Source organism: Perna viridis, chromosome 10, assembly GCF_037379345.1.
Source record: "Perna viridis isolate PV_CMFRI_1.1 ecotype Kerala chromosome 10, ASM3737934v1, whole genome shotgun sequence".
NCBI classification, from domain to species: domain Eukaryota; kingdom Metazoa; phylum Mollusca; class Bivalvia; order Mytilida; family Mytilidae; genus Perna; species Perna viridis.
In genome coordinates, this window is record NC_142454.1 from 40,238,216 (window position 1) to 40,265,908 (window position 27,693).

General features: G+C 31.5%; 1 protein-coding gene across 1 annotated transcript; it reads right to left on the reverse strand.

The window, feature by feature from the left end:
• Positions 1-231: 231 nt before the first annotated feature.
• On the reverse strand, positions 232-26,927 carry LOC148605759 (uncharacterized). The gene is made up of 3 exons (XM_088550693.1): positions 26,737-26,927; positions 4,182-4,252; positions 232-1,090 (listed from the first exon to the last, which is right to left on the reverse strand). The coding sequence occupies exons 2-3, from the start codon at positions 4,231-4,233 to the stop codon at positions 744-746; spliced, it is 399 nt and encodes a 132-aa protein (XP_088406819.1). The 5' UTR covers positions 4,234-4,252; positions 26,737-26,927; the 3' UTR covers positions 232-743.
• Positions 26,928-27,693: the final 766 nt, after the last annotated feature.

Consider the following 27,693-nt stretch of genomic DNA (forward strand, 5'->3'; position numbering starts at 1 on the left):
TGTTGGATTTTGACTTTTTTGCATTATTTCACTGCTGACACTTCGGTACTTCTTTTTTGCATCATCCCACTGCTGACACTTCGGTACTTTTTTGCATCATCCCACTGCTGACACGTCAATACTTTTTTGTCGATATTTACCACAATACTTTTTTTTTCAAATTCAATCTAATTTAAGTGTAATTAAAACATATTGCTGTTCCACCTTAATGGTTCTTTATAAAAATAACAATTTATACTCCCACGAAATGATTATATTTAACACAAATTATACAGATTTTACATTTGAAAAGGACCATAACTTAGCATAACAAGCAGTTATTACAAACAATATCATCTTCTAATGTTCATCGAATTTCCTTCATTGTTGGAAATGTCACTGCAAAGCTTTGGAAAAGCTATTTCGATAATGCGTAAATATGCCATCTAAGTTCACACTATTTGAATTACGCATTTATTAGGCAGATGAGTTACAATAAAGCTACAATAGTTAAATAAGCTGATATAATAAGGCATATGGAACAGATAACAACAGGAAGCGACCTATTAGAATAAATAATGCGAAAAAATAAAAGTAAAGTGGGAAATGAAAACAAAAGATGAAACACATAATCATTACTGTATCGAACACTTTTCGTTTCAGAAATATTACTCATACATAAAATCTCAACACCAACAAATAAATTCAAAACAATAATTTGAACCTTATGTGAAAGTTAGGCACATTTCAATGTCATAAGCGGATCATTTGTACCCAAACGGTGCAGCCCTTGAGCGAATGGACATTACTCCGAAACTAGGGCGTAATCGATTCATCCCATATGTCCGACTATTCCATGGTCTTAAAGACGCAGCACCAAGACGGCCTCCATAATTTATCCCGTCCCTGTAAAAGTAGTAAGGGATTATTCCCCTTTGATTAGACCGGAAAGGATTAAATCCTCTCCTGGCTACATTAATTTCATCCGAAACACTAAGATCCAAGGGATTAATTTCGTCATCCTGATCAGTTCCACTCCACCTGCTTGGATTTGCAGTCATTCCAAAACTTTCATCTTCTAATTTATAGGCATATGATACAGATATTAGGACTGCAAATAAAAGACATTACATATAGTACGTATTGACAACCCATAACAAAATAAAAACAGTCGAGATAATGTGAAGTAAAATATCAATTACTTAAAGTAGCAGTGTTTATAAATATCAGGCAGAAGGCAATAACAAATTCACGTCAAAGATTAATTTTCTATTTTTTAAGAATCAGTTGCAATCCACATTTCCGGTCTAAGTTTGTTATTCAGTCCTTACACTGTTATCTGCCCTTGAGATGTAACTCAAAGGTCCAGCATGGTATAGAAATTTTGTTTGGTTTCCTTGATTCTGATGGTGAAAATAGTCAAATTAAATTATCAAAATGGACCATGTTTCACCCACTGCCTGATTCTTACAGACACCGACACTTAAGATAAAACTATATATTTTTCATAACATTGAATTATTTGAATCGGTCAATTTGAGAGAAAGATGAATTTTGGGATCTCAATAGGGAAACAATTATAGGCACTTAAAAATATGGTGTATGTAGATTGAAAAATCTTTGTTTGTCTGATAAGTTTCTTTATACCTCGTATATGATATATCACCTCTACTAAAGGCAGTACCAGAACTTCATATGAATGGGTACTAAAGTTGTTAGTATTCATTACACTACAGCATGCAATATAGTTACCTCGAATTAAAAAAGAAAATCAACATGACACGAATGCTTTTAAGTTAGACCAATGGTAAACAAAACCGAAATTTAAGTGTACTAAGATTCTTACAAGGAAAAATCGATTTTCCGTTAAAGAAGAAATGGTAACTGAATTTTGACTGTAAAACGACAACGTTAATAGATAAAAAAAATAAGTCAACAACATCGACACAAAGTGCATATGTTATAAATCTCAGTTTGTAACAAGATGTCTGAAGGACAACTTGCTTATTTATTTGAACAACACTTCAGATCTCCGTAACATTGACTTTCTTATCTCGCCAAATATGGTTTCTTGTAATTACAAACAATGAGAGTACGCTGGTAGTTAACATCTCGTTGAGGTTTGATTGGAAATAATGTCTTTAGATAAACTTGTGTACATCAAGAGTAGGCTTCCTGATTAATGAAATGCATGCTACTCCATGGTCAAGTTGTTGGATGATTCTCATATAAAATGTCTGAAGTTTATAATGACGTCTTCAATGTCTTAAAGCGAAGGAATTAATTTTAGCTTCAAATGTGGCAAATGACCTCCATCTATTTTTTTGTCAATTCATCCGGAATAATCATTCATGGGCATAAAGAGTGTGTTTTGGAAATGAGATTATCTCCCTTTCAGGGCAATTTTCCTCACTTATTGAGTATGATATAAAGCGTTAGCATACTTGGTGACTTGTAAGAAGCACCAAAGTCCATTCCTAAACATGAAAAATTGCAACATATGTTTTCAAATGCTTCAAACATGAGGAAACATATTTTTATGACAAGTATGGAAATATATCTATTGTGCCCAATAAATCTCATAAACTGCATATTTTGCCTAAAATTTAAATGATTGAGATAATCTGGGAAATATTTATTTACCTATATGTATCTTAATGAGAGAATCATATATTCATATCTTGATTGAAAACAAATGTATTTCATATATTTTTTATGTAAAGCATATGTTGCAATTTGTCTGATAAAAATTGATATGGATAAAAAAAGTGAATAAGAATCCAGAGATTCTAAAGAGGGCATATAGGAATAACAGAAAAAGGGATGTTCCAGGCTACTTTTGTACCCATTTTGGCCGAACTTTGCGTATAATAAAAACAATTGTTCAAAGAAGGAGGTTCTGACTCCGAGGCTCTGAATCAAGATCACGAACTAGTCTGATAAGTCTTAACAAAGAAATATTGGTTCAACGTAAAAAAAAAAAACAACAACAAAAAAACAAAAACAAAAACAAAAAACAAACAAACAAACAAACAAACAAACAAAAACAAAACAAAACAAAACAAAAACAAAAACAAAAACAAAACAAAACAAAACAAAACAAAAAACAAACAAAAAACAAAAAACAAAAAACAAAAAATTATATAGATTTCAGTGATTTACCGAATGTTCCCAGTGTAAAAGTTCTCGATCATTCACACTGCAAAATAAATCCGGTAATTTCACTCTTGCACTTTCTTCTGCCGAAACGTCAAAACACAAATATCTATCCGTCATTCACAAAATTTTTGATTTATGTTAAAAATAGCAACGAATAATGGAGAAAATCTATTTAATATATAGGAAAACCAATTGACTATCATGAATAACACGAATAACCAAAATAGGATCACTCGAGCCAAGAACGCGTGAAGATTTGGCTCGTATGCGGAACAAGTTACTCACACTCTTAAAATCTAGGTGTTCTTCGGCACTCGTGCATATATTTAATCACTATTTTCAATTAATTATCCTATTAATATTTACTTATTTAGTTCTAGTTTCTACTGATTACTAAAATATTAAGAAGCACTTTAGATATGAATCATGCAAAATGTGAAGCATGGTTTGAAAGCCAACTTGGCTGTCATTTTCATCCCTGTATGATTGTCGTCTCTTTGACATATATACCACGCCTATTCTCTTTATACTATTTTCATTTTTGAGATTTTGTTTAAAATGTTACAGTGAACAGAAATTAACATGTGGCTTTTCATATAAACATTGCTCTTAGAAGAAAAAAATATATAGACTGTACAGTGCAATTCAAAATTTAGGGAGATAACTCTGTAAATGAAACTAAAATACAGCGGAAACTGTTAAATTTTCAATGTGGATTAAGACATAAGAGTAGACAGATTGAAATGTGTAATTATATATTTTATTATATAGACTTAATAACAAAAATAAAAATGTTTGTATATTTTGCCTGTTTCGTACAAAGGCTACTACTTAACTCAATTATTAAACTTTTTCCTAAATATGGCGAAGAAAAACGAATGGGGAACTATATTTCAACTAAGTTTTACGGTTTTTGACCGAAATCCAATATCAACAGGCAAACAAACAAATAAACAAACAAAATTAAAAATAGAGAAAATATTTGAATTATCTTAAACATATTAAAATAAGTTGTGCATTGAACAAGTAAAAAAAGTTCTTACCTAATACAAAAAACAAACATATATCATCTCTACAAATCTTGCTTCTTGCCATGTTACTACTATAACTTCAACTGAAAATAAAAAAAGTTGCATTGAATTTCAGCGAGTATGGTTTTACATAATTGATTTATGCCGTTATCGAACTTAGACATACTACAGTTTGGGTGGGTGTTACTATTTTCCCTTACTTAAAGTGGGAAATTTTAAACACTGGCAATCACAAAGAAAAGACAAACAGAAAAAAAAACCAAAACAAAACAAAACAAACAAAAACAAACAAAAACAAAACAAAAACAAAACACAAAACACAAAACAAAACAAAAAAAAAGCAAAAACAAAAACAAAAAACAAAAAACAAAAATAAAAACATTGAACCAGGAAAATTAAATAATCCATAGAAACAGTGTACATGTTATTAAGTTTTAATTTGGGATTTCACTTTTGCATAGCATTTTATTTCATTTGGTTCATATTGCTCGGTCTTTGTCCCGTGATTACATATTTGATCACCGGTATAACCTTGGTTCCCTGGGATCAATTGTTTAAGTAGACCGAAGAGTGAGTACACTTGACCTCTACTGTAGTTATATAAACATTTCACACTCATTGCCCCCGAAATACTCTGTAATCTCAAATAAAGTTTTATATGATTAATTTCCATTAATTGCAGAACTAAGTTTAAATTAGAGACCACGGAAAAACAATAAAATCGCGATTTGAAGACACATGAGGATTGTGAGAGAAAAATCAAATGGTGTTTTGTCATTCCATCGCTTTGATCAATGTTTTTATTTATCTCGATTGGCATTGCAAGTTTCACTTAATAACTATCAACAATTGTTAAAAGGATGTGAACTTATAATGAAGATTAGATCCAGGGCAAACATGACTTAAAGGTGAATACATACATATTTTCACTGCAACTACTTAATACTGCCACTTGCTATCTTGACAGAAGTTTTATAATAGGTGTGCCATTATGAGGAATCCGATTAGAGATTGTAGCGACATCACATTTGTTTTTTACGACATTATCAATATTTCAACTTTCCCCTAATGTTTCATTTGCTGCCGAGTATGAATAATAATTTCTATAATATAAGAAAAAAGATTTTCATGACGATAATTTCTTAGCTTAATAGCACTTGGTTTAGTAGAAAGGTAAAAATGTATTCAATGTACAATATTGTGTTGAAGCATTCTGATACTAGCATACAAATATGCATAGGGGATAATTAAACACTATTTTTCAAAATAAAACAGAAATGAAAGTAACTGTATACACAGTAATTCAAGATATTCGAAAATTGTAAATAATACTGTGGATAGTAAAAAAATAATAGTTAAAGGATTGCAGATACCGTAATTTAATACTGGTTACCGAATTTGGGTGGTATTTAACAAAATTACCAAACTACACTGTAGGTAGTAGTAAAAAAGAAATAGAAAAATTCCATATATAAGAGTAATCAAGTGAACCAAGGTTCTAGTGGTGATCAAGAGAATGTTATACAAGGACAAAGACCAGACATGTAAAACATACATACACAACAAAGAACATGTAGTACGAACAATATTACATACAAAGTAACAAAAGCAAATGAGCACCTCGGGCTCCAATAAAAACTTGGACAATGGACCACGTGCACCGGTAGGGTAAGAATCATCTGCTTTTCTAGACACAGAGTTGCTTATAAAATGACAATATCAAGGCAAATACAGGAAAGTTCAAAAGCACTGAGTTACAGTCCGCTAAATTATAGTGGTTCGTTTTCTCTCTTTCTAATTGTTGCGGGCATACCTTTCAAAATTCAAATATTGTTTGACAATCAGATAATGTTGCATAACATCATTCATATTTTCCCGACTTTGCAAGATTATTGCATTTTCTGAGAGTGCTGACTGCATCGTCTAAAGTGAATTCCAAACGTAAGACTTTGTCAGTCTTTGTAAGAATCAGGCAGTGGGTGAAACATTTTATGAACAAAACATCATTTTGATAGTTTAATTTGACTATTTGCACCATCAGAATCAAGAAAAAAAATATGATAATTTTCATATCATCTTGGTGCATTCATTTATAATTACATTGAAATGCACTGAAAATGAACATTATAAGGGCAGATAACTCTGTCAGAAATCACATTTACTAACATTCTATTGAAACAATTCAGAGCAAAGCCAGTGATGCAGAGATCAAATAATGATTTTTTTTGCAAATAGAGAAGGGATCCTGGAGTGAAATTGTATTATCAAATCGTTTGAGTTTCGACAGGCATGTTTCTGATTTTTCACATTTTGCCTGATTCTTACAAACACTTGCACTTAATTGTTATGCCATATTTATACTCGTTCAAGCATGTCCCGTTGAACAACAGAGTTATGTCCCTTACCCTAAGTCTACCTCCTTAAAACACCCAATTATCTTCCTTTTTGATAACAATTGATGTATCAAAGAAAATCATTGCAAACACATTTAATACCATGTATATGACTTTTTGAAGAAAGAAAATTAAAATGAAATAATAATTTGTTTGGATTTTGCAACATTTATATGTCATGGCATTCATATTTTTCTGAGTAATAATGAATCCTTATGGAAATCATCAAAGATAGTACTTTAATGTGTTTAGACTTTGAAATGATCATACAATCATTAAACGCCATATATAAAAAATAACGTTACGTCAAACTGTATTCTAGATACATGATAAAATAGTCTTTTTATGGATGATAAACTTCTGGTTATAAAGAGCAAACTTGAAAGATAAATATGCAACACTTATTACTTATGAAATGTGAGAACGATATCTACTCCTCTATAAAATAGCAATTACTGAGGTTCAGAAGTGTCCTTTTATTTATTTTGCTTTTCATACTGATGGAATTGAATTGAATTATTTGCAGAAACAGTTCATGGACATGAAATGAAATGCGTGTCGCCATCGTAGAATCAGAAATCGTTAATTTGTTTTGATATGTTATCAGTATTTTCTGTTTAAACCTCTCTGCTTCAGAGGTCCATTTTCTCTTTGTGTTTTGACAACAATACTGTTTGTTAAATACTTCAAATACTACTCATTTCACTGGTATATGGCCAGTGAAATGATGAACTCAACGCAATGAACTGTAATATATAGTATCATTTTTGTTAACTAATTTCATTTTCTTTGTGGTACTATAGTGTATTAACCAGAGAAATTACTTACGAATATCATATTACATGCAATAAAACATCTTTCATTTTTTTGCCACAATTGTTTTGAAATAACCATTACACCAATAATGCATGAGAAATCAAGGGAACCAAGACCACAGCGGTAATCAAAAGAATGTAATCCAGGGACAAAGACCAGACATGGAAAACAGACAACAAAGAACATAAAGTAAATAAAATCATACATACAAAGCAATAAAAGCAAACAAGCAACTCGGACTCCACTAAAAACTGGGAGCATGGACCAGGTGCACCGGTAGGGTAAGCGTCCTATGCTTTTCTAGAAATACCCGCCGAGTTGCTCATAAAAAGTCAAGTCCGGGGTAGACAAACGAGTATGGTATACCATGAGGAATCGGGAATGGGGTGGTATATATGACATAAACAAGAAGTTTATACCTTTCAAAAAATGTACGTACGATATTTAAAAAAAATATGATCCAATTGATCTTTTTTTATAAGCACCATTTCAATTTGACAGACTAACTGTTTCATAGTTACTCAATCCTTATTCCTTTTCGAATACAAACTGACAAGACATATTTTTGCCATTGGTACATTCTGCTGCTGAGTTTTCAAGTTTCAGTGTAACGATACATTTGAAGCCGGGACAAGAAATATCATCAGTGTTTTAGCTTGCCCAAGATGCTATCCAAGATATTATTAGAAATTACCTTTAACCAACTTTCTAAAGTTTCCCGATTTGTATCATGTTACGTTGTCATGTATAACAATTTGAGAGAGTTCCCAGATTTTCCCTCCAATTTTATGTACATGATATCGATTAGTCCCTTATCATATATAGCCATATTATAGACAAACAATTAGTTCATGAGAATAATCTACATCATAAAGTTTATAGACTAAATATTCTAATGTGGTTATGAAAAGATAAATTGGATCATATTGTTTTAAATATATCGTACCTACATTCTTGAAAGGTACAAACTTCTTGTTTACATCATATATACCATCCCATTCCCGATTCTTCATTGAAAAAATCCCTACTTACCCCCATTGAATCCCCATTACATTTGGCTTAATTAGATATGTACATTATCATATTGATAATTTTTATTTTCAAATTCTATAACATCTAAACCATATTTTTTGATTAATTTTACTATAAATTTTTCACAGAAATTAATCTCAATCCCTACATACACTATCCCAATTGTCTATCTCCCCCCGTATAGAGTCCTTGAATAGATCCGCGCAACGATTTGACGGATCGATGACGGCAAACTAATTGATGGCTGACGGATCAATAAACGATGACCGATGACCGATCTGATTGCAGTTTTTTATATAAAATAATGGATAATCTGTTCAAAATGAAGGAAATGTGAAATGTGAAATAACAGTATGAATTGATGCATTCTAAAATCTAATGCATATATGTATATAATTGACAAAGAAAACGACGAAAACCGTAAAATACATTGACCGATCTGTTGTCACGTGATACGATCATCGGTTTAATGGATCGGCTTGACGGATCGATGACTGATCGGAAACTGACCACTTTTTGTTGCACGGATCGGTTCAGGTACTGTACTATAGAAGTTTACCACATACAAGCCCTGTATAATACCTTATCACATCGTTGAAGAGATTAGATATATATTGAATAAATGAAATTTTGACAAACCACGAAAAGTGATATTTCAATGAATTAAAGTACCTCTGTATTAGTTTATAATTATTTAGTGTTGCCTAATTCTTAGAATTGCATGTATGTATCAAACTTGAAAATACCAAACAAACAAAACTTTATAGATGACATAAACGACTTTAAAACGTTCCATTAAATTAGTATAATAATTGTCAATATTAGAAACAGGGATAAAACAGAATATAAGATAAGTGTTGTTAGTTAAAAAGGGATAAAAATATTGACTCGCTTTTATAAAATTGTTATTGATTTTGTATATTTTAATCGTTTTAGTTTTAATTCGTACTGTTATTAAGTCTATTCTTGGCTGTTTTCTCTTGGGAACTATATTGCAATATTTATAGAAACATGCAAGATTAAATTTTAAAAAATGTTGGAAGAAATATCCGTTTGGGTTTACCCATTAAATGATTTAACAACGTTAATGAAAGCTTTTTAAGCTTTTATTGTCATAACATCGGTAGTATGAAATCGACAATTTATACTTTTTAAAAAGTAAGATGAAACAAATACTCCCACATTATGACGAAATGCTGTATAATAATGTTCAAATTGATAAACGAGAGATATGCCTTCAAACTAACCCTACTTTTTTGACAAACTCAGTTGTTTTGTTTTTGCCATTGTGAACTCTTCTTGTTGAAAGAAAAATACAAATAAGATATCAATAAAAACATTTATGCCCATGATTTGGCTTCCCATTTCAATACTTAAAGATTTACATACCTTTTGCACAAAATCTGAATTTTGGATTTCGCTATTTATTTGTTTCTTATGCAGCTTATGTGCTTTACACATGTACAGCATACAATTACAATACCAATATGAGCGATATTTTTGTTTCATGTCCGATTACGCGTTTTAATATCTCAAAGTTCAAACTAAAGTGAGCCATAAAAAAGGAAGGAAAACATACTGCCACATTATTGACAATTAGTAATTGTATAACCATGAGTACTGATTTATTCAACGGGTCATAGTTTTCCTTTCCTCGTTTGTCTACCCCGGACTTAACTTTTTATGAGCAACTCGGCGGGTGTTTCTAGATAGGAGAGGACGCTTACCCTAACGGTGCACGTGGTCCATGCTCCCAGTTTTATACTTTTTAAAAAGTAAGATGAAACAAATACTCCCACATTATGACGAAATGCTGTATAATAATGTTCAAATTGATAAACGAGAGATATGCCTTCAAACTAACCCTACTTTTTTGACAAACTCAGTTGTTTTGTTTTTGCCATTGTGAACTCTTCTTGTTGAAAGAAAAATACAAATAAGATATCAATAAAAACATTTATGCCCATGATTTGGCTTCCCATTTCAATACTTAAAGATTTACATACCTTTTGCACAAAATCTGAATTTTGGATTTCGCTATTTATTTGTTTCTTATGCAGCTTATGTGCTTTACACATGTACAGCATACAATTACAATACCAATATGAGCGATATTTTTGTTTCATGTCCGATTACGCGTTTTAATATCTCAAAGTTCAAACTAAAGTGAGCCATAAAAAAGGAAGGAAAACATACTGCCACATTATTGACAATTAGTAATTGTATAACCATGAGTACTGATTTATTCAACGGGTCATAGTTTTCCTTTCCTCGTTTGTCTACCCCGGACTTAACTTTTTATGAGCAACTCGGCGGGTGTTTCTAGATAGGAGAGGACGCTTACCCTAACGGTGCACGTGGTCCATGCTCCCAGTTTTTAGTGGAGTCCGAGTTGCTCATTTTCTTTTGTTACTTTGTATGTATGATTTTAGTTGCTTTATGTTCTTTTTTGTGTATGTCTGTTTTCCATGTCTGGTCTTTGTCCCTGGATTACATTCTTTTGATTACCCCTGTAACCTTGGTTCCCTTGATTACTCTTTGTCAAAAGTATGACTTAAAAAGCATATGACCTTCCTAATAGCAGAATGAAAAATGCATATTTTTTATAACCGACTCTGTCACTTTTTAAACAGAAGTAATGGTCCCTTGGAGGGCTAATTCTAATTGATATCGATTTATGCAGGAATTTATGTACGATTGATTTATCAAAGCGGTCTTATCAAAGCAGAGCAGCACATACACTGAACGATAATTTGCTATTATCAGAAGTTAGAGAAATATGCAAGAATACAAATTTACAGAAATCCAGACGTTCCTGTAGTTGGAAATTACTAAAACTGGTATTATTTTCTTCTGTGAAAGTATTATTATTGTTCGTGGAAAATCAGTTTTCTGTGGTTTCTGTTTATTTGGTAAACAACGAAATTTGGTCCGACACAAAAAAGGAAATTTCAAATACAATTGTAAGACAGAGTTGTCAAATCAACAAAGTCAAGAATCTACGAACAAACTGCTTAAGGAGACCTAGGGTAAGGGACATAACTCATGAAATCAGTGAAATGTTTGCATCATACACAATTTGCTGTAAGGCGTATTGATGAAGTCAGTTCGATTCTTTAATCAGATATTGTATAAACAGAAAAACATAATAAATATGCGTCCAACTTCATTCATTATACTAGAAATTCGGACACTCAAATTACTTTGAAATTGAAATACATGATGAAAAGAATGCATATATACTAATTGGATAATTTAAATATAAAACTGTCACGATTTGTTCATATGTTACATGTACTTAAGAAGGTTGACCTAGGGTAAGGGACATAGCTCTTGAAATCAGTGATATGCTTGTATCATATTCAATTTCACCAAAGCATATCAAAATTTCCAAGTTACTTCAATGCATGCTTGAAATTGATGTTGAATACAAACGTTCGAATGATTTGTAAGAGGTGTGTCCTTTACCCAAGATCTACTTCCTTCAAGTACCAAATATACTCAGTTACATGTAATGTCGTGAATCCAATGCACATAATATGTGAATATAATTCAGCCAACATGTTGTATAGGAACATTTTAATCTATCACGCTAAATGAAAAAAGTAAAAATTATGTAAAAAGTATCATAATGATGCTGTTGCATGAGATACTAGATATCTATCAGATGCCACCGTAAATTGAAATAAAATGATTTGAACTATAATGCATTACAATACAACTCCACAAGCAAGAACGATAACCAATAATTGAATCCTCCATATGTCAAGGCGGAAAGATTGACTTTGCACAACGGAAGTTAATTACTTTTTGAGTAGATATGGTACTTCATGGAGACATTTTTCATTGCAAATTATTCAGTGACATAATCTAAACTTGCTTCATATGTCTCTGATTGATGTTGTATTAGGCTGAATTGATCAAGTTGATAGTACAAAAAGGGGGATACTTTTTAAATATTGAATGATGCTAATTGACTGTTAAATGCACTTTCACAAATTGACAGAATTCTATGAATTGACCGGAAAATGGTATGAAAAAGCTTCCGATAATGACGAAAAGACATGCGATAAATTCTGGAAATGCACCTTTATCGTCCCGCTGTGGCTATTCATAAGGAAGCCATTTCTGTTTTAAGATTTATCTAGGGATAACATTCTGCCTTTTTATAAATATAATAAGGAGACTTATTCACAGATGATTAATTACAGCGGGTTTTTTCTTGATCGTGAAAAAAAAAAAAAAAAAAAAAAAAAAAAAAAAACGGAAATAAATCGCTTACAAAAGTCAGTTTGTTTTCAACTGCTAATGTCTATCCAGCTCTGTTTGTGAACCTTAAAAAAACGGGATACATTGGTATCGTACCTTGTTTAGGTCAACAACAAGTATTACGTTGTCAAATTAATTTAATCGAACAACGAAATAAGATAGCCTGCTATGACAAGCGTAACGAATTTAATTTGTCTGTTGTCAGCTTTCCTTTTTATAAGTAAATAATAAAGCTGCTCCAGTTAAGTTCAACACACAACCAATTTCTTAATAGATCCCAGTGGCTTACACAATAGCTACTTCGACAAGTTATTTTGTCGTGTCTTTGACGTTCTGCAGTTGTCATCCTAACAGGATTTACCGATTTTGAACAATGTCGAAAATGTCAAGTAATAGCTCATGCAATTAGGTTGTTTCTTCGTTTTACCGGACATAGTGTTGTACGGACAGAGAATCATTCAGGGGCAGAAACTATTCTCATTTCAGGAACACCGTAGAACTGGTCTTTTCTGTGTATACATTTAGTATTTCTGTGTTTTACGACTTTATTTTTTTTAATCTTTTGTCATACTTGTGTTTATATGATTAGAAAGCTCATGATTAGCAAATTAAGAATGCACACGGTAAGCTTCAAAACATGGTTAATTTTAACACCAATCACACGTTGAATTAACACACAGCTGACCAATTTACCGACTTCTTGCGAGCCACACTTATATATCTCACGTAAAGACAATGTAAGGTGTAGATGAATTTTAACAGCATCCTCCTTTTTTTTTTGTTTTTTGTTTTTAAACTTAAATTACTTTCAGGATTGATGTTACGATGTTCCATTACTGGAAATTCTTAAAAAAAAATATTTAATCTTTCAAATTAGAGTGATACCATAACATATCTAATTTTTTTTCTAAAAATTATGGGAATATATTCTTATTTTATCACTAATGTAGTGTACACACATTAATTTACGGCTGTACTTACCTACAGCAATTAATTATATTTCTTCTTACAAAATATATAGTTAAGGGTACGGTCTTATGAGAAAAACATAATATACATATTTCCTCTTTTTGCAGTTTCCTGTCAAGGCACTTTCAAACTCGCATTTGATCTTATTTCAGGAATAAGTCCTGTCAAAAAATTAGATCGTATAATAAAATTCTTTTTTGTTTTGTTTTATTTTGTTTTGTTTTGTTTTGGGGGTGGGTATAAAAATCAGCAAAAATTTTAATCATTCTCATAAAACACACGCATTTGATAATTTGGGCCCAAACTTTATGGTTCATTACAGACGAATTGACAATTTGATCTTCATAGAAGTTTCAGAGGATGCAGAAAAGATAATTCAAGGTTACGTTTCCCCGATTAATCTTTGCCTAGAATTGCTAAAGAAAAACGTTTTTACCTTAATTCATTCATTGCCTGATTCTTACAGAGAATATTACTTAATTTGTTAACGCCATTATGATCTTAGGCGGAAGAATCTGTCAATTCCCATTGTTCATTACTTACTGCAAAGGAAAGGCCTTTAAGGTGTTGAGAAATTAGTTAATTGAAGTCATTATATTTTGATAATGTGGGGTTGTCTCTTAGTCATATTTTCATGATTATACAACTTTGTATTGAAAAGGCATTGCAGTCAACTCAATTCAAATGTTTTTGTAGATAAAAAATCTAATAGGATAGTTTAGCCAAAGACAGCACACTTTAACTATATTAATTATTTGAGTTTCAATGTCCTATATGTCAGAACGGGAACGTTTAATTTTATGAACGGACCCAGCTTTGCCCAAGTCCGACAGACTGCGTCTGATTTCTGATGTCCTAGATCACAGGAAGCAACAGACCACAAATCAGATTGTCACACGTACACATTTTTTTCTGACTCTGATCCGATATAAGTCACTATGTATCTGATGTTATTGTGGAGAGACAATGACGACTTATTTTTATTCTGAATAATGAGAGTATGAATTGGTCGTGAATCAAAAAGGCAAGGCATGCAATCTATACTAGTCCACCAAGCTTCGTTATAAACTGATTGGACTACTTAAGGCGAAGTCAATAAAAAAATAAAGTATATTGACTAGTTAAAACGTTAGTTACATTTATGCCTTACCTGGGGAGTTTTAGAATTTAAATTTATAATTCAAACTATGAAATATAAAAAAAGGAAAAAAACTATATCGTAGTTATATGTAATTTTACTGCTGAAGAAGTATGGAAATGCACAGTAGCTCGCAGGCAAATCTTGCTATGGATTGGAAGAACAAATCGTTCAGCGAAAAACAAATCACGCAGACATTATAAAGATGTCTAAAAAGATAAATTAAGGTCATAAATACAAATTATCACGCAAGCGTATCCAGCAGCACAACTTAAGATTATACTATTCAATTAAATTTCCATAAATATTTGAAATGCCATAATTTAAAATACAAACTATCCAAAACAGTTTGATTGTGTTTTGTATCATAGCTGCCAAGAAATTGCCATTTATTTTGATGTGATCTCTTCTCTTTGACAGCCAGATGGAACCGATACCTGTGGCTGACTCACTTATGTTTAGATCTATTTTATTACTTCAATAGAGACATACACAATGAATGTGTTAATAGTTTGAAATTTTTGTTCTCTCCGTGTGTTGAATATCACACTATTTGGCTGTAGAATATGATATTGTAATGAATAAACACGATTTCGCGTCGAATATGGGATATATATTACAAGTGGCAACTACCGCCATGTAATTAGTAATTTCATTCAAATATTGACCAAATGGCTTTTCATATATCACAAACATGCAATGGTAATATAAGAAGGGATAACTTTGCATTTGAAAATGAGAATTTTTTGCAGAAATCGGACAATTTGGTATTTTTGTCCACATGAGTAACAACCAACAATAATATTAATGGTTTAGGGAAGAAACGCAAGTTCGTGGATTCTTGAATTCGTGTTTTTTTTTTGTTTTCGGTATACACAAATTTCGTAGTTTCGCCATTCCCATGAAAACCACGAAAATTGGTACAACACGAACAATAGTACTGTCACAGTAAATAAACTTGACATCAATAATTTCGTTCACATATTGATGATGTTGCTTTACAATTATCCAGAATAAGTGGGGATAATTTTAACTAGATTGGAGTATTTAACTTTTTTTGTGTTTTGCTTGCTGCAATAGATAAAAAATACATTTAGTTAAATCATAAACTTAACCCAAATATCATAGCCATATATAAATTTTGTCTTTACTTTGTACAGCTGACAAAGTTAACAGTGAAGTGAATTGCTACTATCAAATCAAAGTGGTTTTGTCATGCCAAGTCGACATATCTAAATATATATTCGAGTCTAAAATGTTTTCTCATTCATTATCCACATTCTCTAATATATGTTTCTGTTGTTTCTTAAACTAATATATATATATATATAAAATACAATACTCCAGAATTCTGACATGATTTGAAAGCTAAGACTATAACATTACAAAATATAATATAAATGTGATACTGTATCAACCCTATTTCCGTTTAGTATCACTTATATTTCATATCAAATTCAGTAATGTTAGATTTGTTTCTAATCAAGAACATAGAGATAATATATAAGTTATTGATTATCAACAGCTAGAATACAAATTCAATTGACATGAACTTCACGTAAACTGTTTACATTAATTTTACATGAAGGTTCGATTTGTGAAAAACATGTGAAATAATTTTGGTTGTGTACTGTACTTCGTTATGTCCTTTTTAATGCCATCATTTTATCTTTACTGGTCTTATTGTGTGAAATATACAACGGAGCAACTATTTCAAAATTTTACGCAACGCTCATGTTAAATAAATTACGCGTGAGTTTCATGTGAAGCTCGATTCACATTTTCCGATGCATCAGGTCCATGCTTTCAGCTTTAGTGGCGCTCCAGTTGCTCATTTACGTGGAAAAATACTAAAATAGAATTTCAAGTTAAACACTTCCTTGAATGAGCACATTACGAGAACACGAATCTGGGTTACTCTATATACCAAAAAATATATAAGGAGTCTTCAATCACGTCATTGTAAAGAAATGCAAATCACGCAAAGTACAAAAATAAAAAAAAAAAACTTAATTTAACCTTAGAAGCGTGATAAGAATTGCTGTAACCGAGAAAATGCCTTGGCCAAATATTGAACCGGAGAATTCATTCTTTCACCACTCCTTTTAATAGTAGTTCATGAAAAATATTGCCGACGTATTAAATGAATAGATGATATTTCGTACGTACATGTAATTGGCACTCAAGTATCTATTACAATAATGAGACCTTTAGTCTGCATTTTGGTCATTTTTACACACAACCCCATTAAACAAAACCAAAACAAAAGAAAAAACAGAACCAAAACAAAAAACAAAACAAAACAAAACAAAAGCAAACAAAGAAACAAAAACAAAACAAAACAAAGAAACAAAAACAAAACAAAACAAAAAACAGAACCAAAACAAAAAACAAAAACAAAGAAACAAAAAAAAAAAAAAAAAAAAAAAAAAAAAACCTCAAAACAAAATAAAACCAAATACAAAACGAAACTCTAAATTGCCAATTTTAAGTAGCTAAGATTTGAAAGTGGAGTTTCAGCTACGATGAAGCCACGATTTTCTTCTACATTCTATCTGTGTAATAATCATTGGTGGGTGAAATAATTATATAATATTGATTACTTTTATTAACGAAAGGGGAGTTGTGATATTTCATCATTTGAATTTATTTCCGCATGAGCCTCAAGTGATTTGAGAAGAATTGAATGAAAATAGTAATATATAATAGATATAATGATAACTTTCTTTAATTAAGAAGGTAGACCTAGAGTAAAGGACTTAACTCTTGAAATCAGTGATATGTTTGTGTTACATTCAATTCCACTAAAGCCTATCAAACTTTCATTTGAAACGGAATGAAATCAGTCCAGGTTACTTTGATACTTACGTGAGATATGGAATGGTAAAAAAGAGTAATGAAGGAAACCAAGGTTATAGCGGTAATCCAAAGAATGCAATCCAGGGACAAATACCAGACATGGAAAACAGACATGCACAACAAAGAACATAAAGTAACTAAAATCATACATACAAAGTAACAAAAGAAAATGAGTAACTCGGACAAACGTTTCAACGATTTGTAAGAGTTGTGTGCCTTACCCTAGGTGTACCTCCTTAAATTGATTATTTGATTGTTTAAAGCCATTGAAACTCTAATTCTGTACAATCAATTAGAGAGCGTAAACATTACTGTACACAACAGAATGAAACCTGTCTAAACCGAATAAAAAAACCAAAAAACAAAAACAAAACAAAACAAAAAGCAAAAAACAAAACAAAACAAAACAAAACAAAAAAAATAATTAAATAAATAAAAAAATATAAAAAAAAAACAAAAAAACTCGACCAAACAAGACTTTTTTCCTACAGTTTTTCATATCATTCCATGATATTTTGAACCTGTTAAAACAGAACACATTATTTAAACAAACAATGTCTTCAGTTCTAAAAAAGTTCAGTTTAGACAGGTTTATTTCACAATTGCTTTTCCGCTAAGCATGCAGCATATTGGAAATAAAAGACATAAAGACTTCCAACAGATTGAGCCATATTTGGGACAAATTCTTGAGTGAGACATGCCTTCAAGTGAGTTATTGCTTTTATGTGTTACAGCTAGTGCATTTAAATCCGGTTTCGCATTTCTGTCTAACAGGGTTGTTCGATTACTCAGTGTTCTCCATATTTCATTAAGTATACCAAACATGCGACACCATTTTCTGCAATGCTGATACGGAATTAAACTTGTATTAGATTTACTTTGTATGTTTGATTGATTGATTTATTCATGTTCAACGTTTTATAAAAATGACTAATCAAACTATAGTCGATTTCTAAAAACTTCCGTGGTGTAGATATGTATCGAAAGTATTGACGTTACTTTGTTATTACTATGTAAATTTAAGGCGAGCATTATGAAATCATTATGAATTAATCCTTTGAAATCAAGCGTGTCTGGCCACTAGATTTAATGCTTTGGTGAACGTGTTGGAAAGTGATCACGGGAACCAAGGTTATAGCGGTAATCAAAAGAATGTAATCCAGGGATAAAGACCAGACATGGAAAACAGACATACACATCAAAGAACATAAAGTAAATAAAATCATACATACAAAGTAACAAAACCAAATGAGTAACTCGGACTTCACTAAAAACTGGGAGCATGGACCAGGTGCATCGATAGGGTAAGCGACCTCTGAGTAGTAGAAAGTTATAAAGTGGTAAACAATTTGTTCTTCTATGTATTCGATTGCTTGTTTCACCTTCATTTAACTTAAATAGCTTAGAAATGTTAGCAATATAAAAAAACTCCGACTTCTACAATATACCGTGAGTATTAGTTCTTTTTTTTAGTAATTCTAACACTTTAGTAAATGGCGATGCCTTACCCTGCAGTATTTCAGTTTTAAAAATAGAAAATTGTGCCTTATGAAATAACTTAACTCAACTAAATTAAGACAGTGACTTTTTTTCATTTCTTTTTTACTACAGTCTGTTTTTTTCTGTAGAATTGTTTATTCACTTTTCATGAATATTATATACGAACAAAGATCGTCATAAACCACCGAACTCATAATCATAATGTATGGAGAAATATTAAATGCTTCATGAAATGGCAAAGTTCAAATTAAACCGGAAAGAGCCATTATGTTCCTGACTTGAAACTCATTCAAGAGAAATGGTAGTTGAACCAGGTTTGTTGTTTGTTCTGCAATCTCAATAGACTATGTTCAAACCTGGCAATTACGAAATTAAATGTAAGGAATCGGGCAAAATGGGACAAATAGAAACATGCATGTCAAAAGTCCAACGCAATGTTACTTCGCTCAAAGATAATTTCTCTATTTGAAAAGGATATGGAAAATCTTGTCCTATTTCTTGATTTTGATGTTGCATTGTTCTGCCATGTTTCAACCACTGCCTGGTTCTTACAAAGATTGACACTTAAATATTCCATAATCTATTGATCTGGGTCAAGACAACAAAGGAAAACATTACACATCATCAATTTATGTAGTAACAGCAATATGGACTACAATTTTTAAGAGAGAAGCTTATGATAAGTGATTCATGAATACCTTCATCCCACAAATGCTTTGAACGAAATTGTTTCAACATAGAAGGTGTATTCGACAATAAGAGCACCAATGAAATTTATTTATCACTGGATATATTAACACTTAAAGTTAGGATACGTATTTTGAAAAAAAAAGTACGGGAATGATTTCAGCGAATTTAAAAAAAAAACTTTAACTAGTCAAAAATCAATTCATGATAAAAAAGACATCCAGTGTATTGAATACAGGAAGAATGATTGTAAGACGTGACACACGTGTTTGATCAGTTTTTTTTATTATCTTAAGATGTGATGAATCCCCCTGCCTAACTCTAGACAGACCCATGCTTAATACCTCGTTCGTCACTTACAAATCAAACAAAAGAGAAAACTATGTAACGTCATTACAACGTATATAAATTCGGTTACAATTTTGTTTGTACTTTGTCACTCCATAAGGACAATTTATTTTGATATGAATTAATATCAACTACATAAAATTCCCGCCTTCAAATTGAGAAAAAATACAAATATACTCAACAAACAAAAAAAAAAGACTTCTACGTTTTTGAAAACCATTAACGTTTCTGCACCTACTTGCAGAGACAATAACTTGTAAATGGGCGTTACTGTTTTGTTTATAACTATCCGGAATAAAAGAGAACATCGACAATCATTCTTTTAACGACTGGTTTATGGCTACAATAAAAGGCACAACATCATATTATACGATAAAACAGTATAACGCCTGAAGCTAGTTTCATGTACGCTGGATAATTTGCGTCGCACTGCAGTCAAAGCATATCATGTTCAATGTAGATTAAAGTCTTTGTTTAGATTTAATCGCTTTAAAGACTCATATATTTGCCACGAAAATATAAATTTACATCATAGAAAAGATAATATGTGACGTGTACCACGACCACTTTCCTTCGCACTTCATTCTTTTAAATTGAGGCATGGTTTGGTGATGAGAGAAATATATTGAAGGACCCAAATGCATAACTGTAAATTCAGTATTTAGTGCTTTTGTCTATAAGTGTGGTTTCGTCATTTTGACAGTTCTAGCATTTTAATAGTTTCTATCAGCTTCCGTCCAGTTCATTATTGTGGCAATTTTACCTGTCTCTACTGAAAGAACAGTAGAAGCATATCCCGACAGAAGTTATTTCTCATGAGAAGAATGAACTATTATTATGGGTTAAAACATGGCCATGTATTATGCGTTATCATGCGTTAAAACCCCAAAAGGTCATTGCCATATGATAATGTCAGGTGCATTGCCACACAGTTATGGGAAATGAACAGAAATGTTGCTTATGTTGAAGGCATAACCGATATTCCTTCGACATTGAATATCTTCGGTTAGAGGCATTTTATTGTTTCGGTTAGAGACACTTTCACGTCTCGGTTAGATGTATTTTAACGTTTCGGTTAGAGGCATTTTTACGTTTTGGTTAGAGGCATTTTACCGTTTTAAGTAATGAAAGGGTAAAAATAAATTTACCGAACTGATAAAGTCAAGCCAATAGTCAAAAGAAATAGTCAAAACGGAAAGTCCGTATAACTAATGACAACATCAAAGTAAAAACAGGAAAGTTTAAAAATACCGCAACGGTCCTGACTTGGTACATCGCCATCTCCAATGGTAATGGTTGGTTATACCAAGTTTTGTATCGCTCTATACCTCTCGCTTTCATAAAGTTTAATTATTTCCGGTATATTACAATGTAAATGGTCAGCACAAATTTTAACTGTCCTTTTGTAGCCACTTTGTCAAGATAATGTCGATTTTCTTAATAACTTTTTGTTTAGTTACAGATTGTTTTTTTTATATATATAACGATCTATGATTAAATGTTATTAACAGTTGCAAAGTTCAAACTTTGAAATCATATATTTGAGTACTGCATTTATCATTATTTCTCTATGGAGTTGATTAAATGACAGTGATTACTTCTAATTCCTTATTACATACAGGTTCTTGACATCAACTCAACTTCCTGTGAGAGTATATCAAATTCTAAAACAAATATATGCAAGTTAATAGCCTTATTTAAAAACTAATCCATGATAAACACAATTTGAATTATAAAACATAACATCTTTAGTCTGTCATTGTTATATAATGTTGGAAGAGGGAGAAACAGCTTTGATTCGAATACATAAAAGAAAGATAAATATAAAAAGTAGTTTCTGTGTTCTTACATGTAATTGGAGTATTTATTTAAAACAAATGCTTTATATTCGCGAGATTAAAAAACCTTATGATGGTCCATGCTCCCAGTTTTTAGTGGAGTCCGAGTTGCTCATTTACTTTTGTTACTTTGTATGTATGATTTTAGTTACTTTATGTTCTTTGTTGTGTATGTCTGTTTTTCATGTCTGGTCTTTGTCCATGGATTACATTTTTTTGATTACCGCTATAACCTTGGTTCCCTTGATTACTCTTTGAAGAAGTGTCAATGTCTAATTTTTCATTCCAAGATTAGCAACTCGGACTCCACTAAAAACTGGGAGCATTGACCATGTGCACCGGCAGGGTAAGCGTCCTCTGCTTTTCTAGAAACACCCGCCGAGTTGCTCATAAAAAGTCAAGTCCGGGGTAGACAAACGAGGAAAGGAAAACTATGACCCGTTGAATAAATCCGTTTTCATGGTGCGGAAGGATACATCATAACTATCCACGAGTTAATGATGACGACCATAAAACTTGTAGAACATAACCCTGTTATAAAATAAATAAATAAAATGCAAATATTAGTTAAATATAACACATAATTGGGTTAACTTCCCATTTCATGTTATATTGAGGGAATGTGAAAAAGAGGATTGGGAATTGGGGGATTGTCGGAAAAGTGGGAAGAAAAAGCTGGATTTCATAAGCGAGAAGAAGGTCATAAATGGAGGAAATGGGGAAATGCGTTTAAAAATTATTGTTCATACAAAAAATATATTGAGCGTATTTGAAAATGATACTTTAAAAGCTAAATAATCTAAAAAATATAAAACTAAAATTGATAGTGGAATTAAATTATTTAGAAAATGCATTAGGGATGATAATGTTTGCTACTGGGAATGGGATGAGAATAATGGACAATAAGGAATGGTTAATGCTGTAAAGAAGAAGTTCATACCATTTTTGAGCTGTATAAATCGCCATGTCGTGATCGTTTATGAAAAATATTGACTTGATAACTACATGCAAGTTTTGTCTTTGAATGATAATATAATATATTATTCGTCTAGACTTTAAACAGCTAAATATATACTCATGAGGGTTCCAGGATGGGAACACACTACACCATTTTTTCTCGGACGGAACGATGAACTGCGTGCGAAACTTGCAGTTTTTTTTATAAATTCTTGACCGGAACACCCTTTATCTATTCACCTATTTATCTGCATCATAATGTTGATACTTTTTTCGTTATATTCAATTCTTTATCCAATGTATGTGCCTCTGATATTTATTCACTATCAGCCTATGCTAACACCAGATTTCGAATTCGGTAACGCCCTCGCTAAGGTGTTATTTTTGAAGAAGGCTGTCTTGGACCCTGTCTTCACATTAATATTATTGCCTGCTAGAGATACACACTTTCAAATATGATAAACGGCCTTTGTATGCCAAAAATGTCCCCGTTTTTTTTCTAATCTCTGAACTGACCTCTACGGAGAAGAAGAACAGTTGCTTTACAAAAAAAAAAAAAAGGAAATACAACATGTGTCCCTTACGGAGCATCTAAATCGACCCATATTTTGAAGTTGTTTTTTTTGTGACACACCTTGGAGACATTTAATAAATAAATAATTAATTGATGCCATATTGGTATGTTGCATTTATGTTGTATGATACTGCCAAACGCTTTTGTCTCCCTAATTAGGTATATTTGTAACAGATCTTTATGTGTACAATTGAGTATGAGATTTATAGGCATCAAAACGCAAAACCTTAAAAACAAAACAAAATTGGCACTCAAGACACTTCGAAGCACCACCAGATAATCGATTAATATCCAACAAAGTCTCAGAAAGTGCCATTGAAAACAGAGAGATGCTACCACTAGGAGCGCCGTGTCCCTTAGTTATAGTCTAGACGTATTTAATTTCACATTTTCCCTTACATTTTAGGCTTATATATCATATCACGTCAGATGTGTGAACTCAGAACTAACTCTCTATATACATTGTATTTATTGTTTCATCGTAACTCTAACACAACAGTATAAAAAAAAGACGCTATCACGGAGATATGATGTAGTTGATTGCGCGATTGGAGTGTTAGTTCAATCCACAGTGGAGTTACGAATGATGTTTCAAAATGATAGTCCTTACTATTATTATTTTTATAATTATATAAAGAACGAGGAGTGACGATATATTGTCTCGATTCAGTGATAAATTCTAATGAGGATCACTGTTTTGGTGTCACGGTATGACATGAAATAAGAACTAATTGTGCTCCATTATTCAACATTTAAGTCGCCATTATCCGTTCATTGCAATCCATATTAGAAGTAATAACCATTTTATATAAAATTATATTAGAAATAACGGTTTATTACTTTAAAAAAGATGTAACTAGCTTCTTCTTTTTTTTAAATTAAGTTATGATAAATGGAAGTCATCAATATCAGAGACATCAATAATTCCCTGAAGATTAAATTTGAAATTGTTATTCCAATACTTGCGATAAAATTTATTGTCAATTTGTCTACGAGACATAATCCCTTAATGTAGATAAATAATATTTGTCTGGAGGCCTTTTTGTCATTCATCGTTGCATGTACTTAAAAAGTAAGATACATGATATCAAAAGAAACATGTTTCTTCTTATCCCCAAAATGATTAAGAAAAATGATATGATTGAGATTACCTTTAGAGTGAAAAAGGTTTTAAGCATATTTACAAATAAACTAAGTATTCTGAATTTAGTTAAATCGGTCAATATAGCAGAATTTTCAGTCTTAGGATAATTGCCAAGCAAACAAGATTTTATATGAAGTTACAAACTAGTCCGAGCATTTGTAAGAATAACTCAAACCCAAGAAATTAGAAATGAATGAAATCTTACTCCTATTTAAGACTAAAGAGGGTCGCGAATTTACTATGATATGAATTGAACAAAAACGTCAAGAATATTTTTTGGGGCCATTGTTCTTTCTTTAAAAAAAATGACTTCAGTTTTCACTTCTTAAACTATGCCTCAGTAAAATGTTAAAAGAAAAATAACTAAACAAATTTAAACATATTTTTTCAGACTGAATAACATGATACATTGCAATGAAAAATACAGAAAGACCATGGAACTTTATTTTCCACTATCTATGAAAACACGTAGTAATATTTGGCTTATTTTGAACGAGTCTAACTACTAGATAAACATATGTTAAAATGCACACGATAAACACAGGAGTATACCATGATTCTTGCATGTAAACTTGTCTTCAAAATATATATATCAATAATTTAATTTGATTTGTAACAAGCTCTCTGATTGGTTAGTTCTCTTTAAGCTGACTTTGTTATTTTGTAATAACCTGGCTTGGTACTATGACGTCATTAATGTCAATTTGTCCGCACTCCGCGATTAAAAAAATCCCAAACTAAATGTTTTGAAAAAGAATTAATTATCAATATTTGCACTTCTATCCATTAGTAATTAATTTATAAGAAATGTTTCTAATTTTCTGAACAGGTCATACTCAATACCCTGGTTTTGGTCAGTTTATATCCGTTTAAACTTTTAATATTGAAGCGGTTTATAAGTGAAAAATGCCGCAACCAGGTTATTTCCTATGACTATTTTATAATTTAAAACATTCTTTAATATTTGTATGCATACAAGTCACATGATTATCACATATAAATCATGAAAAATAAAATAGAAATTATCGCCTATTAGATAATTGGTGCAGGTGCACGTGCTTGCTGTTTCGTTCAGTTTAAAAAGTTTGATTGGCGTATTTGGACTACACCTACAGAGCAAACTTGAACTTTCTCACTTGACGCGGCCAGTGTATCACAATTTGTCTTTGAAATTGGATTTAGGAATTTATATCGGCATTATCACATCAACATTTCCAGTTTTTACCATTAATTTATTCCAATAAATATAGGAACTTGATGTAGTACAGATTCTTATTTCTTTCATAAAAAAAACATTAAAAAAATTGTTTATCAATATTTGTATATCTCACTCATCCAGAAGTCCGTATATTAAGTGTGAGATGTTTACATGTATGTACAATAATCATGCGTGTCACGTTTGGACGCATAACCGGAATAACAAGAGCGTTATACCTTTCTTACTATGATCGATTAAAAGAAATCAAAATGAATCAACGAATTCTATATAAAGATATTAGGATAATGGTAATGTTCTATATTGTTCTTAAAGAGAGACGTCATAGAAGATAATGCGACGTCATGATTTTTTATACATTTTACATTGTATCTTTTAAAATAAAACTTTTTAAGATAAGATTAAGAATAAAATATTTGGATGATCATAAATTCTTCTGCTTTAAATGTTTGAAATAAGAGACCGATATGTGGATTAATAAAGAAGAGTATGTTACTCGAACTTGCATCAAATTTGTAACAAAGAAATCTAACAATTATGAAAGTACTAAATTGAACTATCAAAATTGACACCTTTTATTATACGTTAACATTACCAATTAAAGATTTTTATTGCAATATCTTGTTCCTTTTCAGACAAAGAAATTATCAAGAAATTGATGAAAGAAAAAAATAATACTGACATTGATTACAAGAAGAAATATAGATTATTTGCAAATATTTTGGAAACTACCACGATATAAAAATTTAATCTACCATCATTATAAAGAGGTTAAACAATTAAATTTATACATATGACAAAAGTGAAAAATGAATTAAAGAACATACCTATCGTATAAACTCCAATACTCTGCTTACAGAATGTAATAATGTCACAGTCAGGGAATTATATGGTATTGGAAACCAATCACACGCATACGAACCAGGCTTTTATTAATTAATCAACGTTTTCCTGGAATTATTCAGATCCTTCAAAGGGTAGAATTAAGATTAGATTTGCTTTACTCCTGCTAGTATTTGGAGTATAAATGTACAACGTCGCCGCTATAACATGTGCTTCTTCTAAGTAGTTTGAAAGTACGCAAAAGTTTTCGATTAATCACAAAGGATAATTATTTAAATAAAGACTGTCACTGCAACACTTGTACATTGTTTCTGTAATATATTCTCAGACTGGTACTTTGTAAGTGTTAAGAATAATTAGCAAAGCAAAGTGTTGTTTTCTAACTCGATTCTTTACCTTCACACTAAAACTAAACCTTATATTACCATTCAAAGTGGTAGAAATGTTTCACTGCAGGAGATACTATCAATTTACTTGAACTCGTGGATACTAATCTTCGTGGATTATGGAAAACACAAGCTTGTGGATTCTTGCATTTTTCAGGTTTTCAGTATACACAATGGAAAATTCCCTTTTATTGGGACCCCAATCTAATGGTTTTGCCTACCCACGAAAACCACGAAAACTGTTTCCCTCGAACAATAGTACTTTTACAGTATTCTGCAGTTTCAATAAATAAAGCCTGATGCACCATTGGTAATGACACCTAGGTGACTACCAAATTTTACCTGAATAATCAAACGTATTGCCCGTCTCATCTCAGTGATTCCCGTACGACTATTGCAGTCATACAATGCTCGCATTTCTACATTTTCCCAATCGAGTTTGATGATGTCAATGTGGAATTTTTTTTTCGAATGAGTTAACGAAACGGATATCATTCTTCGTAAAGGACGGACTCCCTGAAATTGGGTTGCCCGAGATAGGGACGTCGTAGGGTG

Excerpts from the sequence above, each read along its gene's own strand:
- LOC148605759 (XM_088550693.1), bottom strand. The coding sequence starts at position 4,233 with ATGGCAAGAAGCAAGATTTGTAGAGATGATATATGTTTGTTTTTTGTA. Across the intron at positions 1,091-4,181 it reads ATGTTTGTTTTTTGTATTAG|TCCTAATATCTGTATCATAT; the intron begins GTAAGAACTTTT and ends TTTTATTTGCAG.